This window comes from Emys orbicularis, chromosome 2, assembly GCF_028017835.1.
Source record: "Emys orbicularis isolate rEmyOrb1 chromosome 2, rEmyOrb1.hap1, whole genome shotgun sequence".
NCBI classification, from domain to species: Eukaryota; Metazoa; Chordata; order Testudines; family Emydidae; genus Emys; species Emys orbicularis.
The window spans coordinates 76,794,867-76,813,694 of record NC_088684.1 but is presented as its reverse complement, the minus strand read 5'-3'; the positions used below and the strand labels follow the sequence as shown (position 1 = coordinate 76,813,694).

The window sequence follows — 18,828 nt, the reverse complement described above, 5'->3', positions numbered from 1 at the left end:
GATTTGGTGTTCTATACACGGTGTGTAACATTACATTAGTGTAAAGACATGTATTTATGAACTTCTGTTTTTTTCTTCATTCTAAAGTCTGTCTGTATAATGTATGTACATTAGATACGTTTTTCTTTTCTCTTTTGGTCCTGTTACACCTCGTTTTGCACTGGTATTACAAAACAATACAAACTCTTTACACTGGGGGGGGGGAACCCCAAACAACCAATCTCTCTCCCCCCCCCCCCCAAAAAAGAACACAACATACTTTTCTGGATAGTTTTGGGAAGTGACCACCCAAGGACCCAGCAGAATCTCAGTTATGGTCTCTAATTTAATTGATAATGTCTCTAATTTAAACTTAATTCAGACTGTATTGGAAACTTTGGGAATATTTTAAATTGGTCATTTAGATCAGAGGGTTGTATGTGTGAGGGGCCCTTGTTGTAGGGTTCACTATGTGAAGAGACAGACAAAGAAAAAAAATTAAGGCAGTTATTAACTTCAACAAGAGAAGGATTGTACATTTAGGTCCCATTCCTGCAAACACTGGCATATATGAATAGTCCCACTGTGCTGGTCATAGAGGTCCTAAATGCAAATAATTGATTTAACTTCACTTTAAAAACTAGGAAATAGAACATTCATGTATATACAGTACTGTAGCATTGTAAATGTCAATACTTACAGCAGCAAGATTTCTATAACTTACAGAAATTGCCTAAATAATCAAATTCATTTTAACACCTTTGTGTATTCCTATGAAATAGTTAACATTTCCTGAAGTAAGACAGAAGTGCAGGTGGCATTTCATAACTGACAGCAAGTTCTCTTTTTCTTACTTTCATTTAGATCCACCACATCTAAGTCACACAATACGCAGGAATTCTGCAAAACAAATTAAAATGAACATGGCATTAAGACGAATGCAGCTGCACTATATTAACATAGATGCTTGAATATTGTTCTCCATGAGTGGACTCATAAGGCAGCCCATCATATATTTTAGCTTTATAAAACATTTTAGTGTGTCACTGAATATATTTCTAGCTCTGAAGAGTCAAATGAAAGGCTGGACATTTTAGGGAGTTTTCTAATAAATTGGATGAGTCTAGTGCCCATGGAAGTGACAGGCTGATAGGACATGCTCATACTATACTTGGCTCTAGCCCCTTTTCTGAGTCCTGAAAGATCCTAGGGGTGGGCATGTATGGTCTTCTGAGAAGACATCACAAGTCATGAGCTGATCCTGTAAATCTCTACTCACTGGAGTGGTACATACTGATGTAGATAGTGCTACTGACTACTTGCATAAGTAGCGCTTTCCCTCATGAGCAATTTAGCCCTAGTGTCATCTATGACTTTAAATAAGCATCAGATTTTGCTATGACAAATGGTATGGTAGTTTTGTGATGTGCACAAATATCTGTACTCATTTTCACATTTAATCTAAAGTAGAAATGGATTTTATGCTCTAAAACCCCAATCTTCAGAGATCCTGTACAGTGGTACTGATGAATTGACCTATTTTGCCTAGTTTTTCTAATTTTCTGTACAGTAATAAGAAGTATTATAAACTCCCTCAGCTCTGAGAAATTGGATGTGTTTCATCTCATCCCTCTCATTGGTGTCCAGCTCAAAGGAAGGGTTCCAGCAGCACAAGGCACACACAACTCCTGCTGGGATGGAGGGGGGCTGTGCAGTTCCAGGCAGGGACATGTCTGGGGTAGCCAGGGATGTGCCAATTCAGTGCATCCTCAGCTGCTAAGGAATCCAAACGATAACTTAAACTAGCAGAACCCCACAAGAGACAAGTAGTGTGAAACATGCCCGCCCTTCCTCAACGATAACTCTCTTGGAGAAACAAGGGCCTTTCTGGAGCCAGGGAAAACAATTGCTCCTTTCTGTTCCAGCTGTGGTGACCTGAGCCCAGGATATCAAAGCTCCAAAACTCATATTTCAGTAAATGAAATGGACTTGTTTAGGGCCTGCTTTGCAGATGTGCTGAGCACCAACAAATCCAGTTGAAGTTAATGGGAGTTGCAGGTGTTCAGCATCCTTAAAAAAAAAAAAAATCAGACCCTTTATTGTTATGAAGGAAGTTAACTTATCTTGGCATATACATTATAGTTCAGTAGTTTTGCTAGCCAATTTTTTTTTAATCCAAGCAACTCCCAGCATTTAATTAACTCAGTCTTAATAGAAGTAAAAAGATCAAAATAGCATTCTATAATAGTAAAACATTTATTTACTGATGTTAAGAGAAGATAATAATCCCAGCACAAGGTTTTGGCCTAAGGCCCTTCCTGTAAGTGATGAGATATATTGAATTGGGCAATTAATACTGACAAGAAAAACAATCAAAACCAGTTATGCAGTGTACTTGTAGCAAACATCTTAAGTGTCTGAGAGGTGGGACACTGAACCCCAGAATGAGGGGATAAAAACATGGGACCTTTTGTTATGCAGATAAAGAAAAAAAGTTTCCAATTTCTCTTACTATTCTTTCCTTTTCTGCTTGGCTTGTTTACCAAGAAAGCAATGATACACAGAGACATGCATGAAGTCAAGAGGAGTCACCCACTTTCTCTCTGAATCCAGCAGCCAGTGGCTCTCAACTTTTCCAGACTACTGTTCCCCTTTCAGGAGTCTGATGTGTCTTGTGTACCCCAAGTTTCACCTCACTTAAAAACTACTTCCTTACAAAATCAGACATAAAAATAAAAAAGTGTCACAGCACACTACTACTGAAAAATTGCTTGCTTTCTCATTTTTACCATATAATTATAAAATAAATCAATTGGAATATAAATATTGTATTAAATTTCAGTGTATAGTATATAGAACAGTATAAACAAGTCATTGTCCGTATGAAATTTTAGTTTGTACTGACTTTGCTAGTGCTTTTTATGTAGCCTGCTGTAAAACTAGACAAATATCTAGATGAGTTGATGTACCCCCCTGGAAAACCTCTACGTACCCCTAGTTGAGACCCACTGCCAGCAGCAATACTTACATGTTTCTCACTACAGAGGCCAGCTGTTGAAAGAGATATCTCTTTACCTCTTTGAGGGAATAAGCGTCATGGAACTCAAAGCATGGACCTGGGCCAGAAAATGACTGAAAAATGTCCTGCAAACTGCAGAACAATTGATAGGCATGACTGGGAGACTATACAGAGTATGAACTTAGATTTCAAAGGGCATAAGAAATTAAATGTTGGATATTTGCCTTATGGTTTGGGGTTTTTTAAAGTTTCAGCTAAAATGGTTCAGCAGGGTGGGACAAGAGTTGGAATCAGCAGGAGCTGAATATGGCAGCAGGGGGATGGGTTAGGAGTAGAAGTGGACAGGGAAAGGCTGGGGAAACAAGTATTTATAACTACTAGAAAACACTCCCTTACAGAACCTGGAACTGAATCCATTATTTCTGAGTCTCAACATTCTATTCACAGTAAACAGCTGTAAAACCCACAAGCAAAGTGTGTCTTCATCTTTTTCTGGGGCAGGTCCTCATAGAAGATAACAGCCTTCTACTGCTACCAGTTACTCAGTTAACTCAAGGGATAGCTGGTAGGACTGTGCCGTATGTAAGCATCCCAACCCTGCTGAAGACCAATATGCAGGGTCAATATGGATCCACATGATGGAAATTTTGCTTTTTCAATTTTTAAGTTTTTTAAAAAACATAGGAAATTACATAAAAACCCCAACATTAAAAGAATGTTAAGATTGCAAAGTCAAGCACTCAATAATTAGGAAATACCAGAATGAAGGTTGTCTTTGCAACCTTTATTCAGCTCCCTTGTATGTATGCATTATGATGGTCTTTAGCTACATGATCACCAAGGATCCTAGTTTTCCATGATAAAAAGCCCAAAATTCTCTGATAAAACCCCCCCATAAAAATCCGTGGTTTTCCATGTTTAAAATGAAACACTGAATTTTAGTTTCCCTAGCCACTATATAGGTATTAGTTGAACACAATGTTTTATTGATATATCTACAATATTTAAGCAAGTTTGAAGCCCACCAGTGCCATCAATCATTATAATAAAATATAATCAATAGAACCACAATTTGTATTTCTTACATATGCCAAATACTTTTATGATGAGCGGTGGCGTTCGGCTGTCAGCCCTGGGTTCGGTTAATGTGGAGACCCAGATAATGGGGGCTCGGATAAACAGGGTTCTACTGTTGTTGGGGTTTTTTCCCCCCCACAAAATGAAAAAACTAAGGATTCGCTGTAAAAACGAAAATTCCGCATTTTTCCGTGGCCAACAGATTTCTAGGATCACATACTATTTTTTCCACAAGACCTTCGGCCACATTCAGTGTACAGGGCAGCGCTCGCTGAATGAGCACCAGTTGACTTTTCTTTTTATAGTCAATCATGTAATGTGTGGACCCATGAATTGGATACTTCATACCATTCAAATCCTGTACTGGTTGCAGAATTATTAATTTCTTCATGGGCTTTTCTAGATGCTCTCATTGTAGTGTCGGAGATCTTTACAAACATAAATCCATTAATGCTCACAATACCACTCTGAGGAGATATTATTATCCCCATTTGACACATGGGGAACTGATGTACAATGATTAAAGCAAAAATGATCAAATTATCAACTGTCTGAAAACTTGAGAAGCCCAGGGTCTGATTTTTCAGACTACATGGCATTTAATAGCACTTCACGTATGTTCACAGCAGAGCTCCCAATGACCACATTTGCAGTTGTGAGCGCACACTGCATATCTACAATCAGACCCCAGGTGGCTCAAGCTGTGTACCCAGAGGAACGCAGTGAGGAACACACACTGCTCACCTGTGAAAAATTTTATGTGACTTGCCCAGCACCACATAGGAACTCTGTGACACAGCCAGAGATAGAATCCAGTTCTCCAGAATGGCATGCAACTGCCTTAACAACAAGACTCTCCTTTCTCTTCAGTTCCCTTTCCTCATTCACCACACACCATTCTTCTGCAACAAATAAGGCATGGGCCGTACAGACAACAGCCCCATTCACTATGCAACCCTGATTCACTCCCAGAGTACAGTCTGTCCTGTCCACAGAATGAGGAAATACTATGTGGTCATGTAACTAAAAACTGTATCATAATGCATTGTTTTAATATATCTTTGGGCATTTGATTAAATATAGTACAGATTAAATTAATTGAATACATAATCTTTCAGGTTTCATTATCTAAAACATCCCTAATCAATATAAAAGAAACCATAATGAAATGGTTATAGTAGTATGTTCATATAGTGGTATCTCTTCATCCAAATGGTATCCAATCATTAGGCTTTATATGTTACTCTCACCTTCAGTAGAGGAAAACCCTGGATGGAAACATTGTGCTCGGTTTTGATAGTTCTTTTGCTCAGTAAATACATGTTTATTAAATACAGAAACTTGTTTTGATGATTAATTGTATTTTTGGGGAGTGAAGAACATTGTTTTTTATGGTTTTGTTGTATTCTTCGGAGAATGGCAATTGCTCCTGGTATTTATTTTGCTGATTTGGGGGGAAGGGGAGTTTAAGCATAGTTTCTTTCCTCCTCCCCCCCAGTTAATATGATGTCATAACCAAGAATCCACAAAGACCAGACTTAAGTACAGAGACTATAATATTCTTGTCAAAAGCTATTTGGGAAGACGACTGATCTTCAGCCATTAAACAGAGCAACATATGACAGTATGCATAAATCTAAATGCTAACTGTATTTTTTTCTGTTTTTGTTTAAAGTGTGACTCATGATTGCAGGATGGGTCATTTGGTAACCATGAGCAATGTTATTAAACAGCTGTCATCTTCTAATGAGCAGGTTTAGGCAAATCTGAATCCAGACTCTTAAGAATTCTGAATAAATAAAATACTGTTATTTGTAAACATGCCTCTGCAAACTTTCAGAATAACTGATAAGTGCAAATACAAATGTCAGAAACATTAATTCACACTAAAGATTTTTTTCAATAATATAAAGTCATTTAATAATAGCTGTTTGAATTGAACAAAAAACATGTATTAGTTATTCTCAAAATTATGGCCTGCCTCTGTTACTCAGGTGAGTAGTTGTAATGAGTTCAGGTGATCAGTTAACTTTAATGAGACAATTCATGTGAGAGCTGCAACACGGAGTCCTTACTGTAAAATGATTTTCGCAACTTGCACACAATTTAAAAGTCTATATAATGTTGTTTTAACTATCTGATAACATTGAGCACAAAAAATATGCCTCAAGCAGGAAAGATATAGCAGACTCTGACATAGGGTAATTTGCTGCCATGGTTTAAAGTATGAGGCCCACTCTTTTATATTAGCAAGTGTAGTGAGAATAATTTTGAAAAACAAATGTATAATGTGTTTTAACACATTTCAATGTTTCCTCCAACCTGAGAGTCCTTCAAACCACAAACTGCTCTAATTTTACAGAGTTCCAGGAAGCCCTGAATCTGTGCACAAATTATAGGTCCCCAGCATTCCGGTTGCAGGAAGAGAGTATATAGTTAGTTAATAACTATATATGCCAACAGATGGAGCTCAAGAATATTTAGCAAAAATCCTGGGTTTTGTAGGACCAATAAAAGTTGTTCCTGTGAACCTGCAAATATATTTCTCTCTGCAGCTTTTTACATCAGCTCTTAACATAACTCACCTGCTTCCTGGCAACCTGGCCCTAATGGCTTCCCCAGGGAACTCCTTAAAGGAGATTTCCTCTGTGGGATTGGTGTGAGATAATATGCTTTCCCTGGCCTATCTATATCCAGCAGGGCGGCATCTAGTCTTCACCCCCTTCTCCTGTGTGGATCCTGGGATAGGAGGATCAATGCCATAGAGGCAAACTGGCCAAAGGGAAGGGAACGCAGAGACCTGTGCCTCGAGGAACGATTTTGGACCAGAACATTGTGTGGGGCTTTACCTTATTTTATGATGGGTAAATAAATGTTATTGTAAAACAGATGTACCACTGTCCTTGATGCGTGGATTATAGCACGGCATCATTTTACACAGTTGCTGGTCACATTGCTGACTACATTCACTTCTCCAACATAGAGTTAGGGAGGTTAAAATTCAAGCAGTACATCCAGGTTTCACTGTTTTGTGAACAAGCAAATTATTTTGTTGTACCTGAAAATTTTGGTGAAACCAGAAGGAAGTTATTGTAAACTCTGCCTTACCAGTCCAATGGGAAAACTAAATAAAACTGAGGTGAGGAAGAACCTTATTTGAATCAACAAAACAAATGTTCAAATATTCACCTCAGTTTCCCTACCCTTTTCCATGCTGGATTTGTGCTTCTTTTAAAGCTAATGGCTAGTTTAGCTAATGTATGTGTTTGTTTTGCAGCACAGACAAGAGTCCTGGATTAATCTGACTGAGACTATCAAAATCATTTCACTTATAACCAAAGGTGCAGTTGAATAAAGGTTTCTAGAATTAAAAAACTGTTCCCCTTAATCCTCAATATGATTAGTATTGATACATAAATTTGCTAGTGAGTCTTCACAACTGTTATTGCTTACCTGTAATTTGAACTTCAGATGTCTCAGCAACAGCAAACATGTCATTACATTAAAACAACAATATCCTTTTGTGTTTCAAGTACATGCAGTAAATTCCTTGGTTACAAAAGAAATTAAAGTAAACCTATTTGAGACACTCTGCCAAATCTTAAGAGGCCTACTGTTAGTGCTTCTGATGTGAATGATTTTTTTGACAGTAATAAGGTTATTGAGCGCATTTTCATAATAATGGACATCAGTCCACCTAAATATTTTTTTCTGAGAAATAACCAAGCTTAGTACTGTTGTATGATAGTATTGGTCCTTGATTTAGAAGCAGTCTGACTCTGAGCTGATTAGTTTCACCACTATTGTGATAATTAGGTCTATGAATTTACCCTACTTGTGAGCGCAACTGTAAAAAGTGAATGAAAGTTCATGGAATGTCATAATAATCTACAACAACAAATGCTGACTCAAAAAGGTGCAAAAGTAAGACAGATAGACTGAGTTAGTACAAACAAAAAGTCCTACTGGTAATTCAAGGACTGTATTAAGATTGTGACTGGTAAACAGAAGGAGAATGGAAATAAATGAACTAAAATTGGTGTTTCAGAAATTAGACCTAATTGGTAGACAAAATAATGAACAGATGGGCTATTCCATCTATCACTCACTTTCGGGATCCTTAAAAAAAAAGAGACTTTGGGAGGAACTCTGGCTACTGCAGCAAACTTCACCATCGTGGCTGCCACCCCCGCCATCTCCTGGGACCCCAGGCCTTTGTCATCCTGATCCCAAGAAATGTTCTGTCCAGACTGGGCCAGAGAAAGGGATACAGATGATTTTTCCATCTCTACCAGCTGCAGCTGAATCCCACGCACCACCTGGGATGTGAGCTTTTCTCTCTTTCTTCCCCCACCCCCACAACATGTGTCCCTTTCCTTCCCCACCTGATTTCTTTTCTTTCCAAGTTCTCTCCTTTTGCCTTCTGTTTAATAAGAGTCTGGCTTAGCCAGCCAAAACTGCATATTCTGGTACACTATGTATTTCCAGCAGTAAGGTTGCAAGTATCCAGAGACAGAACTGCCATTTTTTTATCTTTGCTGTTCTTTTCTCTCTCCTTTTGTGTGTTTGTCTTGTTTTGTCTTCTAGAAATGAGACTTTAAAAACAGCAGCAGCAACAGTTCCAGCCCATCTCTACTAACTTCTCTTTTCCCCAAAGGATAATTATTACCATCTTTAATATCACCCAAGAGACTGTCCAACAATTCTTTCCAGCTAAAGGGAAAGGGAACAAGGGATGTTGTTAAAATGAAAGCCTTATTTACTACTTTACATTTCAAATACTTTAAATGTTTTTTCCCTCTTTTCTGTATTTTTAATAAACGGTTGAAAGGATTTTTAATGCTGTTTACACCATGGTACTAAGCAGGCTGAGGTCTCTGTATATCAATCCTCAAACCTTTTTGAAACTGAGTAATGTTGGACATTGACTGGGTTATGTTAACACCTTTGAATCTTTAGGCCCATATAGTCCACCTGAATTAATAGACCACCACCCTGTATGGCCATTTAATCAAAACACTGGAATTTTCAACTTTGTCAGAAATTTTGTTCATTTATCTTCATTATGACTTCAAGACTATTCTGAACTGAAGGCTAGTTTTGTATAAGTAATGTTGGTGATGAATGACAATAATAATACATTTAAGAAGAATATCCATTAATAGCTAAAGCAATATTCTGCTATCTAAAAATAAATCCCTTGATGGAAAATATTGTTTTAGCTAATTAATAATTCAGTGTTTTGTAATTATTGCTCTAGACACTCAGACTCCATCATGCAGTAGTAAGTACCTTTACACTGCCACACCCTTCAGGCTGAGACTGATTCTGACAGCAGCAATCCATTGCTAATTAACTCAGAAATCCTTTAAGTCCTAGCAATTTCAAAAGAGGAGTTCATTTTCCTCTTTACTTAGCAATACCAATGTAAATAATTTGCACGTGTGTTATAAATTGTGGATCAGACATTTGCTAATTGAAAATAAAGTGCTAACTCCTTCCACAGCTTCTATACACACCCCTGGCCCAAGTCACGGAGTGGCAGTGGAACCACTCTGTGGCTGCTGTACCTTCCCCTGTGGAGAAGTGCCTGTGGCTGGTGAATCCGCAAAGCTGCACATCCACCAGCCCCACCTCTTCCCCAAGCCCAAAACTTTTGTGCGCTAGAGTACAAGGCACATCCACAGAGCACAGCTCCATGGTACACAGGTGGCCTATATTCCCCTGTAGAGAGGCTCTCCAAACTGGTTCTGCTGTGTTAAAGGTCTTCCGCAGCACTTACTCTGTCCACAGGATTTGTCCCAAACAAGTTTTATTGCATTGCCTCCTCCCCCCAAAAAGGAACCTACCTTGTCCAATATTTCCTTGACCAATACTGAAAAGGCATCTTCAATATTTATGTTATTTGTAGCACTGGTTTCAAAAAAAGGTATACCATATTCCCATGCAAGCTGAAAAACAAATAAAGGCAAGAGAATGACATATATCCATATGTACAATACTATTATAAAAACAAAATATTTGATAAAGCAACTTTTCAATACGAGTAAACTTAGACTAATACTAAATGATAAATTAATGGAGATATCCTATCTCCTAGAACTGGAAGAGACCTTGAAAGGTCATCGAGTCCAGCCCCCTGCCTTCACTAGCAGGACCAAGTACTGTTTTTGCCCCTGTTTTTGACTGAATTAATAATAAATAATAAAGCATATATTCATAAATTTAGTGAATGCGATTTCATAGAATAATTTCATATGCATCCTCAAGTTACTAATTTCAGGAACTCTTAAAACATTCTCATACATTTTGCACATGCAGTGATGCTTTTTCTGACATGTGTCTTCATACATAAATTAAAAGATAAAAGGGTAATGGGCCTCTTCTAATTGTTCATTGAATGGAGAATGGATCGTATACAACAAGTGTATTTGAATGAAACTTTTTAAAATATAGAGATGGAAGATTTGGACTGCCAAATGTATAGTTTCAAAACTGGCAAAAATCTATAGATATGAAAATGAGGATGTAAAAATGAACCCAGTTCTAGATTATAGAAATAAATGATCAAATATAAACACAGACACTACAGTCTAAATGGTAATACAATACAGAAAAGGATAACATTGAGGTTAATGGATAATATGTTTATGTCTTGTGGAATTTTTTTAAAATTATTTTTGTCTGTATTTGCAGCATAGGGATATGTGGCCTGATCTAAATCCCACCGGATCAGACCCACGGAGCATAAATTGAACAGAGCTGGATTATATGAAGCACCTGAACTTCGTATATCCCTAATTTTGGGGATCCAGTTAGTGTATTGCATAATCTCAGTTTTCTCCCATTTTTAAGATTAATTTTGTAATTAATTTTCATAAAATAAAATCAATAAAAATACAAAAAGGTAAATGACTTACAGCTTTTATGTTAACAAATATAGCACATTTCACAGGCTATTCAATACAATTTTACAATTATGCAACTTTACAACTTGTCAAAGCTATAAGACCAGACAATACACAATCAGACAATATTACACAGGCATAACATGTTAGGGTGGAGGTAACAATAATAAAAAAAAAAAGATACAAATAGGAAAAAGGGAAGCTGGGTATGGAGGAAGTGGCAGTTATTGAGAGGGAAAAAGTGGAGAGGTCAGGTGGAATGGAAGTCTGGAATTATTTGAGCTATCTCAACATTCTTTATCCAAATGTATCAAGAAATGGGGTCCAAATTTCTTCAAATTCATATAACTGCTCTCTACATCGAAAACCTATTCTTTCTTTTGCTGCTAACTCAGACAGGTCTGAATATCACTGCTCTATTCTGGGCATAACCCTACTCCTCCATTTTTTAAAATTCATGCACTTGGTAATTATTGTGGCCCTCAAGAACCAAAGTCTTTGTGGTGGAGTTAAATCCAGAGCAGTAGGTACATAACCTAGGAAATAATTTTCAGCTCAGGTTTAATTGCTGAGGCCAAGCCCTATTCTCACTCATGTGCATACCTTTTTCCATAGCTGCCTGACTGATGGACAGTCCCATAGAATATGCATCAGGTTTCCTCCTTCTTTGTTACAGCGCCAACAAACATTAAAGGACATGGCCTCCACAACTTGCACAACTTCTGTGACTCCCAAAACATTCTGAATAGAATCTTTTGCTGTATCAGGCATGGCTTGAAATCCAGAGGAGCATTTTTAAGAGTCCGTAATATACGCTGCCAGTGGTGGTCTTTTAAGGGCTGTGATATATCCTCTACCCATGCTTTTACAAAGAACTCCAGACCAATGGAGTTCCTTTTCGTTAGTAAAGCATACATAATGGACATGGGACTGGGGAGTTTATGAAGAATTTCTAAGCTCCCCAGTAGCTCTGGGGCCTCTGGCAGTCACAGGGGGTCTGGATCAAATTGGTATGTTAACAATGTTTTACCTGTAAGTACTGCCACTCTGCTAAGATATTGTTGCTTTAGTGTTAGAAAAGAGACAAAGTCCTCATCCTTGACTAATTGGGAAATCTATATGATGCCCTTGCTCAGCCAGTTCTTCCAAATTACACTTTTTTTAATCCAATTTTCAAGTCTTTGTTGCCCCAGATAGGTGTTTTTGCATGATGGTGAGGCTGAAATTGGTTTCTCTTAACTAGGATATCACAGATCCTTTACACAGCCACCGCTATAGGCACCTTATTTTTCTCCATTGAAAAAAAAGAAGAACCAAGCAGACCAGCAGGAGGAGCTGGATGCATCAATACCTATTCATTTTCCACCCATGTCGGCATATGGGTGTTGGCATGCTAGAACCAATTTGATATCTGTGATGTGATAAAAATATAATATTAATTTTGTGGGTCTGGAAGCCCAACACCCCTACTTGGCTTAGGGAGCTGGAGTTTTTCAAGTGATTGTAGCTTTCTTTTTTTTAAAACACAAGCTTTTAGCATTTTCCATCAGGGAGCAACCCTTCAACATATAAACCAGTTACAGAACCATAGTTTTTCTTTAAAATCATCAACTATTTACAGTCCTCTTCTATAACCATGCTCCTAAGTTTTAGGATACAAGCGCTAGGGTCCCTGCAGGCTCCCATCCATTCCCATCACCTGCAGCAAAGCCAGTGCCTACTTCAAGTTGCCAGGGCAGCCTCTCCCCAAAGGGAGGTGTAGCTCATAGAAGAAGAAGAGCTGCAGACAGTTGGTCCATGGAGGGCAGAAGAAGAGAGAATCTAACTTCCTTCCACCTCAACAGCAGGAAGTCCTTTAGGGAGAGAAGAAATAAAATGTAATAAAGAGGAAAGGGTTGTAGGTCCTCAAACTAGAAGCAAAAGCCCCACTTGGAGGTAGGAAAAGGATGAAACCATGAAGGGGAGAGGGAGAAAGGAACCATTATGGGGAAGAGTTTCAGAGGGATGAGAAAAAGATGTGAAGAACCATGGTGGGACAACAGAATACAAAAAGACACAAGAAGGGGCATAAAGGGACAGAGAGACATTTTAACATTGGAGAGAGAAAGATGGCGAGTGTCAGAGTGTAGCAGCCCCTGCTGGCCAAGCATGGTGCTACAGGCACTCCCAGCCTCAGTTTCCTAACCCAGAGATGAGTCTCCCCAGCTCTCTGCACACCAGTCAATACTGTGATGTGGCTCAGCCCTCCAGTCAAGTCACAAACAACCTTAAACCCTTCCAGGAAAAAAGTCCCAACAAACAAAAATGTCATTCTGCCCTTCCGGGGCTTCTCCTCAGCTCATCCTATGAGCCCTGTTCCCAGCCTCTGGGCTTTCTGGCTCTGGTATAGAGCACACAGTCCCCAGGCTGGCTCCCCTGGAGTAATATTCTTAGCTCATGCTGGGCTCTATTTCTTGCATCCTTCCTTGCTCTGGTACAGAGCACTTTGTTTCCCTGGAATACCCAGCCTCCTGCAGACCCTGGCTCAGGAACTTCCACAGGAATCTGCCCACTCCCCATGGCTCCACACCCCACATATCTTTCTCAGTCTTCTTATGAGGCCTTGGTGTCTGTTAAAATATTAACTAACCCCCTAGTTCCACCCTCTCAGGCTGGGAAGTAGCTAATTAATTATGCCTAGGGTGAGGCTGGCCCCACTCCTCTTCAAGGTTGGGACAAGTAGGAACGAGATAAGACAAAATAAGAGGAAAGGAGATGCTCCTTTCCATGGAGAGAAAAGGTACAGATAATATGAGACTACATAGCAAACATTTATGTGGAAAAAGTGGTATGGAGATAGATGGAATGAGTTGGAAATGTGAGAAAAGAAAAATAAATGGTTAAAAAAAATAAAAGAAGGAAAAGGCAGCGCAGTTTTTAGGTTACTGAATTTTATTTAACTTATTTATGCTCCTTCGTTTCAGTGTGTTTCTCTGACACATGTCCTCTATCACTGTTAGTGTGGGGAAAAGACAGAATTCACAGCTATTTTGAGGACCCAGGCTTGCTGGTTATGCTGGTTTATACAGTTGGAAATTTGGAGAAGACGACAAAGGGCTGGATCATTTCCTTCCACTGGAGGGAGCCACTGGGGGATTGGAGTGGAATCTCTGCCAGGACAGAGCAGTCAAAGAGTTTATCCCCTCTCCCTTCCATGCAGTAAAGGGAGGTCCATATGCAGACTTCCCTTCTATGCATGGAACTGAGGGACAGGATCCCACTCACAGAGAACAATGACGTTTACAGTGTACACAAAATCCTGTGAGGCTCAGAGTATGCCTACACCGCAATTAAAAACCTGTGGCTGACCTGTGCCAGCTGACTTGGGCTCCTGGGGCTCAGGCTAAGGGGCTGTTTTACTGTGGTGTAGACGTTCGGGCTCAAACTGGACACTGGGCTCTAGGATCCTGCAAAGTGGGAGGGTCCCAGAGCTTGGGCTGCAGCCTGAGCCTGAACGTCTACACCACAATTAAGCAGCCGCTTAGCCCGAGCCCCCCCAAATCAGCTGGCACGGGCCAGCCACAGGTGTCTAATTGCAGTGTAGACATACCTTTAGTAGCTCCCAGATCTCAAGCTCATTTGGAAGCTTCTCCGTTGGAAAAAAATTGTCAACTGTTGGCAATTATGTATGCTTTTCAACCAGTTCTATTACAACTCAGATTACATTCCTTTTAAAAATAAACAAGCAAAATAAATTAGAGCCCAGTGTCCAGTTTGAGCCCGAACGTCTACACCACAGTAAAACAGGAAGCAAAAATGCTAATCTGCGCTCCCTGCCCCCAAAATTCAAAAGTCAGGCTCGAAAATGCCAGAAAGCATTAGGCAAAATTGCTGTATGTTGTGCTTGGATTGGTGTAAAAAGTTATGGTCAATGTGTTATAAGGAGACAATAAAAAAACAACAATTTAGAGCAGTGGTTCTCAACCTTTTCAGACTATTGTACCCCTTTCAAGAGTCTGATTTGTCTTGCGTATCCCAAGTTTCATCTCACTTAAAAATGACTTGCTTACAAAATCAGACATAAAAATACAGAAGTGTCAAAGCACACTATTTCTGAAAAATTGCTTACTTTCTCATTTTTACCATATAATTATAAAATAAATTGATTGGAATGTAAATATTGTACTTACATTTCAGTGTGATACTTGAGCCTGTTTTTCACTTGTGAATCTTGTCATTCAGCGGCTGCTGGCCAGGCACCCAGCTCTGAAGTCAACGCCGCCACCAGCACCCACACAGAAGTAAGGGTGGCATGGTATAGTATTGCCACCTATAGCCTGCGCTGCTGCTGCTGGTGGCGCTGTTGTCTTCAGAGCTGCCGAAGAGTGGCGGCTGCTGGCTGGGGAGTTCATATTGTTTATGGTGCGGGAGGACTATTTTTTTAATCCTGCTCCCGTCCCGCAATACCCACTCGCACTCGCTCCCACATTGTTTGTTGAATTTTTATTCTGCTCCTGTTATTATGGCAGTGGGTTCTGTAGGACCTGCAGGATCCCTGTCCCGCTACAGGGCTCTAGAGACTGTTGTAAAACTAGGCAAATATCTAGATGAGCTGTTCTTCCTCCTGGAAACCTCTACATTCCCCTGGTTGAGAACCACTGATTTAGGGGAAAGATTTTATTTACTCTTGAGAAAGAGAGATAATGTTACTAGTTTTGCTTTTTAAATAGGTAAAATTTCTGTCAAAATGAATGACCACAAAAAAAGAAACTTACTTGTAATATAAACTACTTCATACTGTCAAGATTAAATGGTATGACATAAATGTCATCTTCCGAGTGGCAGAAGTGAGAGAATTACAAAATCAAATGGTTTTATAAGAAATTCTCTCAATGAAACTGGGTTTTTCTACTATAAAATGGGATAATGTGTCCAGAATTTTGAGGTACCTTCAGGAAGAGCCAATATACAGGAGAATCTTGCAGGATCCATAAATCCTCCCTGCAGGATTCTGCAAAGGAACAATTCTTGTGGCTTGCAGTTCTGAGTGTAGTATAAAATAGATGAATCTGAATCACTCATTGGCAGACTTGGTATTCTAAGATTTTCTTTTCATTAATATACACTTTTTAAAATTGGAGTGAGTGGACAGTGTTAGCTATTTCCTTGCTTATGGAACCTTTCACCAACTGTCTCATTCAGGATTCTCTAGAGTTCTGAAATCATATTAGAAAAAGAAACACTTAGTATAACTAAAGAGTGCTTCAAAACACCGGAGAAATCTAGGGAGTAGACTGGCTGGTGAAGAGGTAAGGATTTGTTAAAAAAAAAATTTGTTAAAAGAAATATATGGTTGCATGGTTAAGCATTCAGAAGTCAGAAAATACCATATTTAACAGTCTGTGAAACCTTAACACTGCCCCCTTGTGTATATGCATTATAATAGACTCCAGTTACATGATCACTTTGTTTAAAAATGGTATATAAATACACACACAGAACATCTTGTACTACTCTGTGCAGGCTAGACAAACTCCATGAAAATCTTCAAATTCAATGTGTATAATGAATGAGGGAACTGTGCACTTTAAAAGATACAGCTTGCAATACTGTTCACAAGGTGACATTATTATTTATTATATTATTACTTTAGAATTTCATAATCTGAAAAAAATGGTTAAATGCTAACAAAACACCCTGTCTCATATAAGGTGGGGACTCTGCCTGATGGAGTGTCCACATTATGAATGAGATAAAGGCTGCTTACAAACCTTATGCATGCATACAATTTTCAGCAGCAAAAGCCAGTGTATGCTGAGAGTTATAGCCACAATATCAGGATGTACCTCCCTGATCTCCCAGTGGGTTCTGAGAGAGAGTAATTTGCTACAGCTCTTTAAAAGGTACAGCATACTTCTCCCTACGTTCCCTCCCCGCCCCCACCACACACACACACACTCACTCAGCTCCACTATTCTCACTCCCTTTCTAGCAAGTTGCACCTAGAGGTTATAAGATAAATGATTATGCAATCTTAACTACACCCAAGGACTTGTGTACTTTGAAGCATAGCCCTTTGGTTTCTGAGGCACACTAGTACCTCAATATGGACATTTTGAGGCAGCTCCATTTAAATTTAAAAAATACATGTTTTGTTTATCTAAGTGTGAAAGCAAATAAAGCAATCAGTACAGTAGCCCCTGTATTATTAATTTTGATATTCAATACATTTTACACAGTTCTCACATTTTCAGTTTTCCACGTGCTTCCAGATTTGTATGTTGTCACACTGCAGAAATGGTTAGGGAGAAGCTGCAGGTATTGGCAGCTGGGGCTTTGGGCATCTAAGAACAAAGCCGGTCAAAAAAATGCTATTTATATTTCATGAAAATTTTCTAAAAAAGCATCAAAATATTCATGTTTGAAATTTTTCTCAGAATCTGTTCAGATTTTGATGAAAGAAAACATTGTTGGTTTTTCCTCCCCACTAGAAAAGTAAGATGAAAGTAAAAAATGGAAGAAAAAGATGAGAAAAATAAAATGCCCCCCCATTCTCACTTTTTGAAAACCCCAAATGTTCTGTTTTTTCATTAAAAAAGCCCCAGAAATTCAACAAAACAAAAATTTTCCATGAAAATTCTCATTTTGGTCAAAAGGCCATATTTTTGTGGATCAGCTCTACCTAAGAAGGCATGGAAGGTGATCTGGTAATGTGGGATAAGTACTTTACCTGGATATGTCTGAGAAAATGTTCAACAGCAAAAAGGTTAACAATGCTGAAATTCAAAACTCTCTGGCCATATCCTCAGCTAACATAAATCTGCGTAGGTCCATGGACTTCAGTGGAACGTTGTCATATTACACTACCTGAGGATCTGGCACATCATCTTTATAATTACGGTGACCAGATAGCAACTGTGAAAAAAACGGGACGGGGGTGGGGGGGGGGGGGTAATAGGCGCCTATACAAGAAAAAGTCCCAAAAAACAGGACTGTCTCTATAACAACGGATCTGGTCACCCTATTTATAATTCATTGTTAAAATCGATTGATATGAATGGAACAGCTAGTACATGTCTTAGGGTTATTGCTGCAGGCTGTCTGCACAGTCAGGAAGACAACATTTCCATTCACATTTTCACAAAAATTAGGACTAGAAATAACTTTAAAAACTGCAGAAAACTTAGATTTGGAAGCAAAATTCAACATGCAGCAAATTCCATGGCCACAGAATAAACATATTGCTGATTATAGCTGGAGTGCTATTTATTTATAAATTAGAACCTTCCTCAGTCCAACTCCCAAAAGTGCAAAGAACAGTGGAACCCCAAATAGAAGATAAAATCACAACAATAAAAAGAGAATTCAGTCCCACTGTGAAGGATGCCAAAGATAAGCTACGGTGAACAAATGGAGGAAGAGAGATGCAACAGCATGAGCCCTCAATGGAAAAGACTCTGCATCTTGCTCTTTCAAGACAGTGGGTCACAAACTTGACTGCTTATGTAAGCAGCATTGTATACTCAATGAGAGAGAGCAGCATGTTAAGGGGCTGCCTGTGATATATGTAAACAGCAGCAGGGGGTGCCAGAGAGATTCCTTGGTCTATAGCAAGGGCCCTACCAAATTCATGGTCCATTTTGGTCAATTTCATGGTCATGGGATTTTTTAAATTGTAAATTTCATGATTTCAGTTATTTAGATCTGAAATTTCACAGTGTTGTAATTATAGGGGTCCTGACCCAAAAAGGAGTTGTGTGTGTGTGGGAGTTGCAAGGTTATTTTATGGGGGGTTGCGGTACTGCAACCCTTACTTCTGCGCTGCTGCTGGCGGCGGTGCTGCCCTCAGAGCTGGGCAACTGGAGA

The 18,828-nt window shown here is 39.1% G+C and overlaps 1 protein-coding gene across 1 annotated transcript in view; it reads right to left on the bottom strand.

Annotated features, from left to right (window-relative positions):
• Window positions 1–801: 801 nt before the first annotated feature.
• The window catches only part of LOC135875172 (ras-related protein Rab-10-like), a 53,491-nt gene continuing 35,464 nt past the window's right edge, over window positions 802–18,828 (bottom strand). Inside the window, exons 5-6 of the mRNA XM_065400165.1 lie at window positions 9,925–10,026; window positions 802–879 (exon numbers count right to left, since the gene is read on the bottom strand). Of these exons, the coding sequence (XP_065256237.1) occupies window positions 802–879; window positions 9,925–10,026 (180 nt within the window). The remainder of the gene's footprint in view (window positions 880–9,924; window positions 10,027–18,828) is intronic.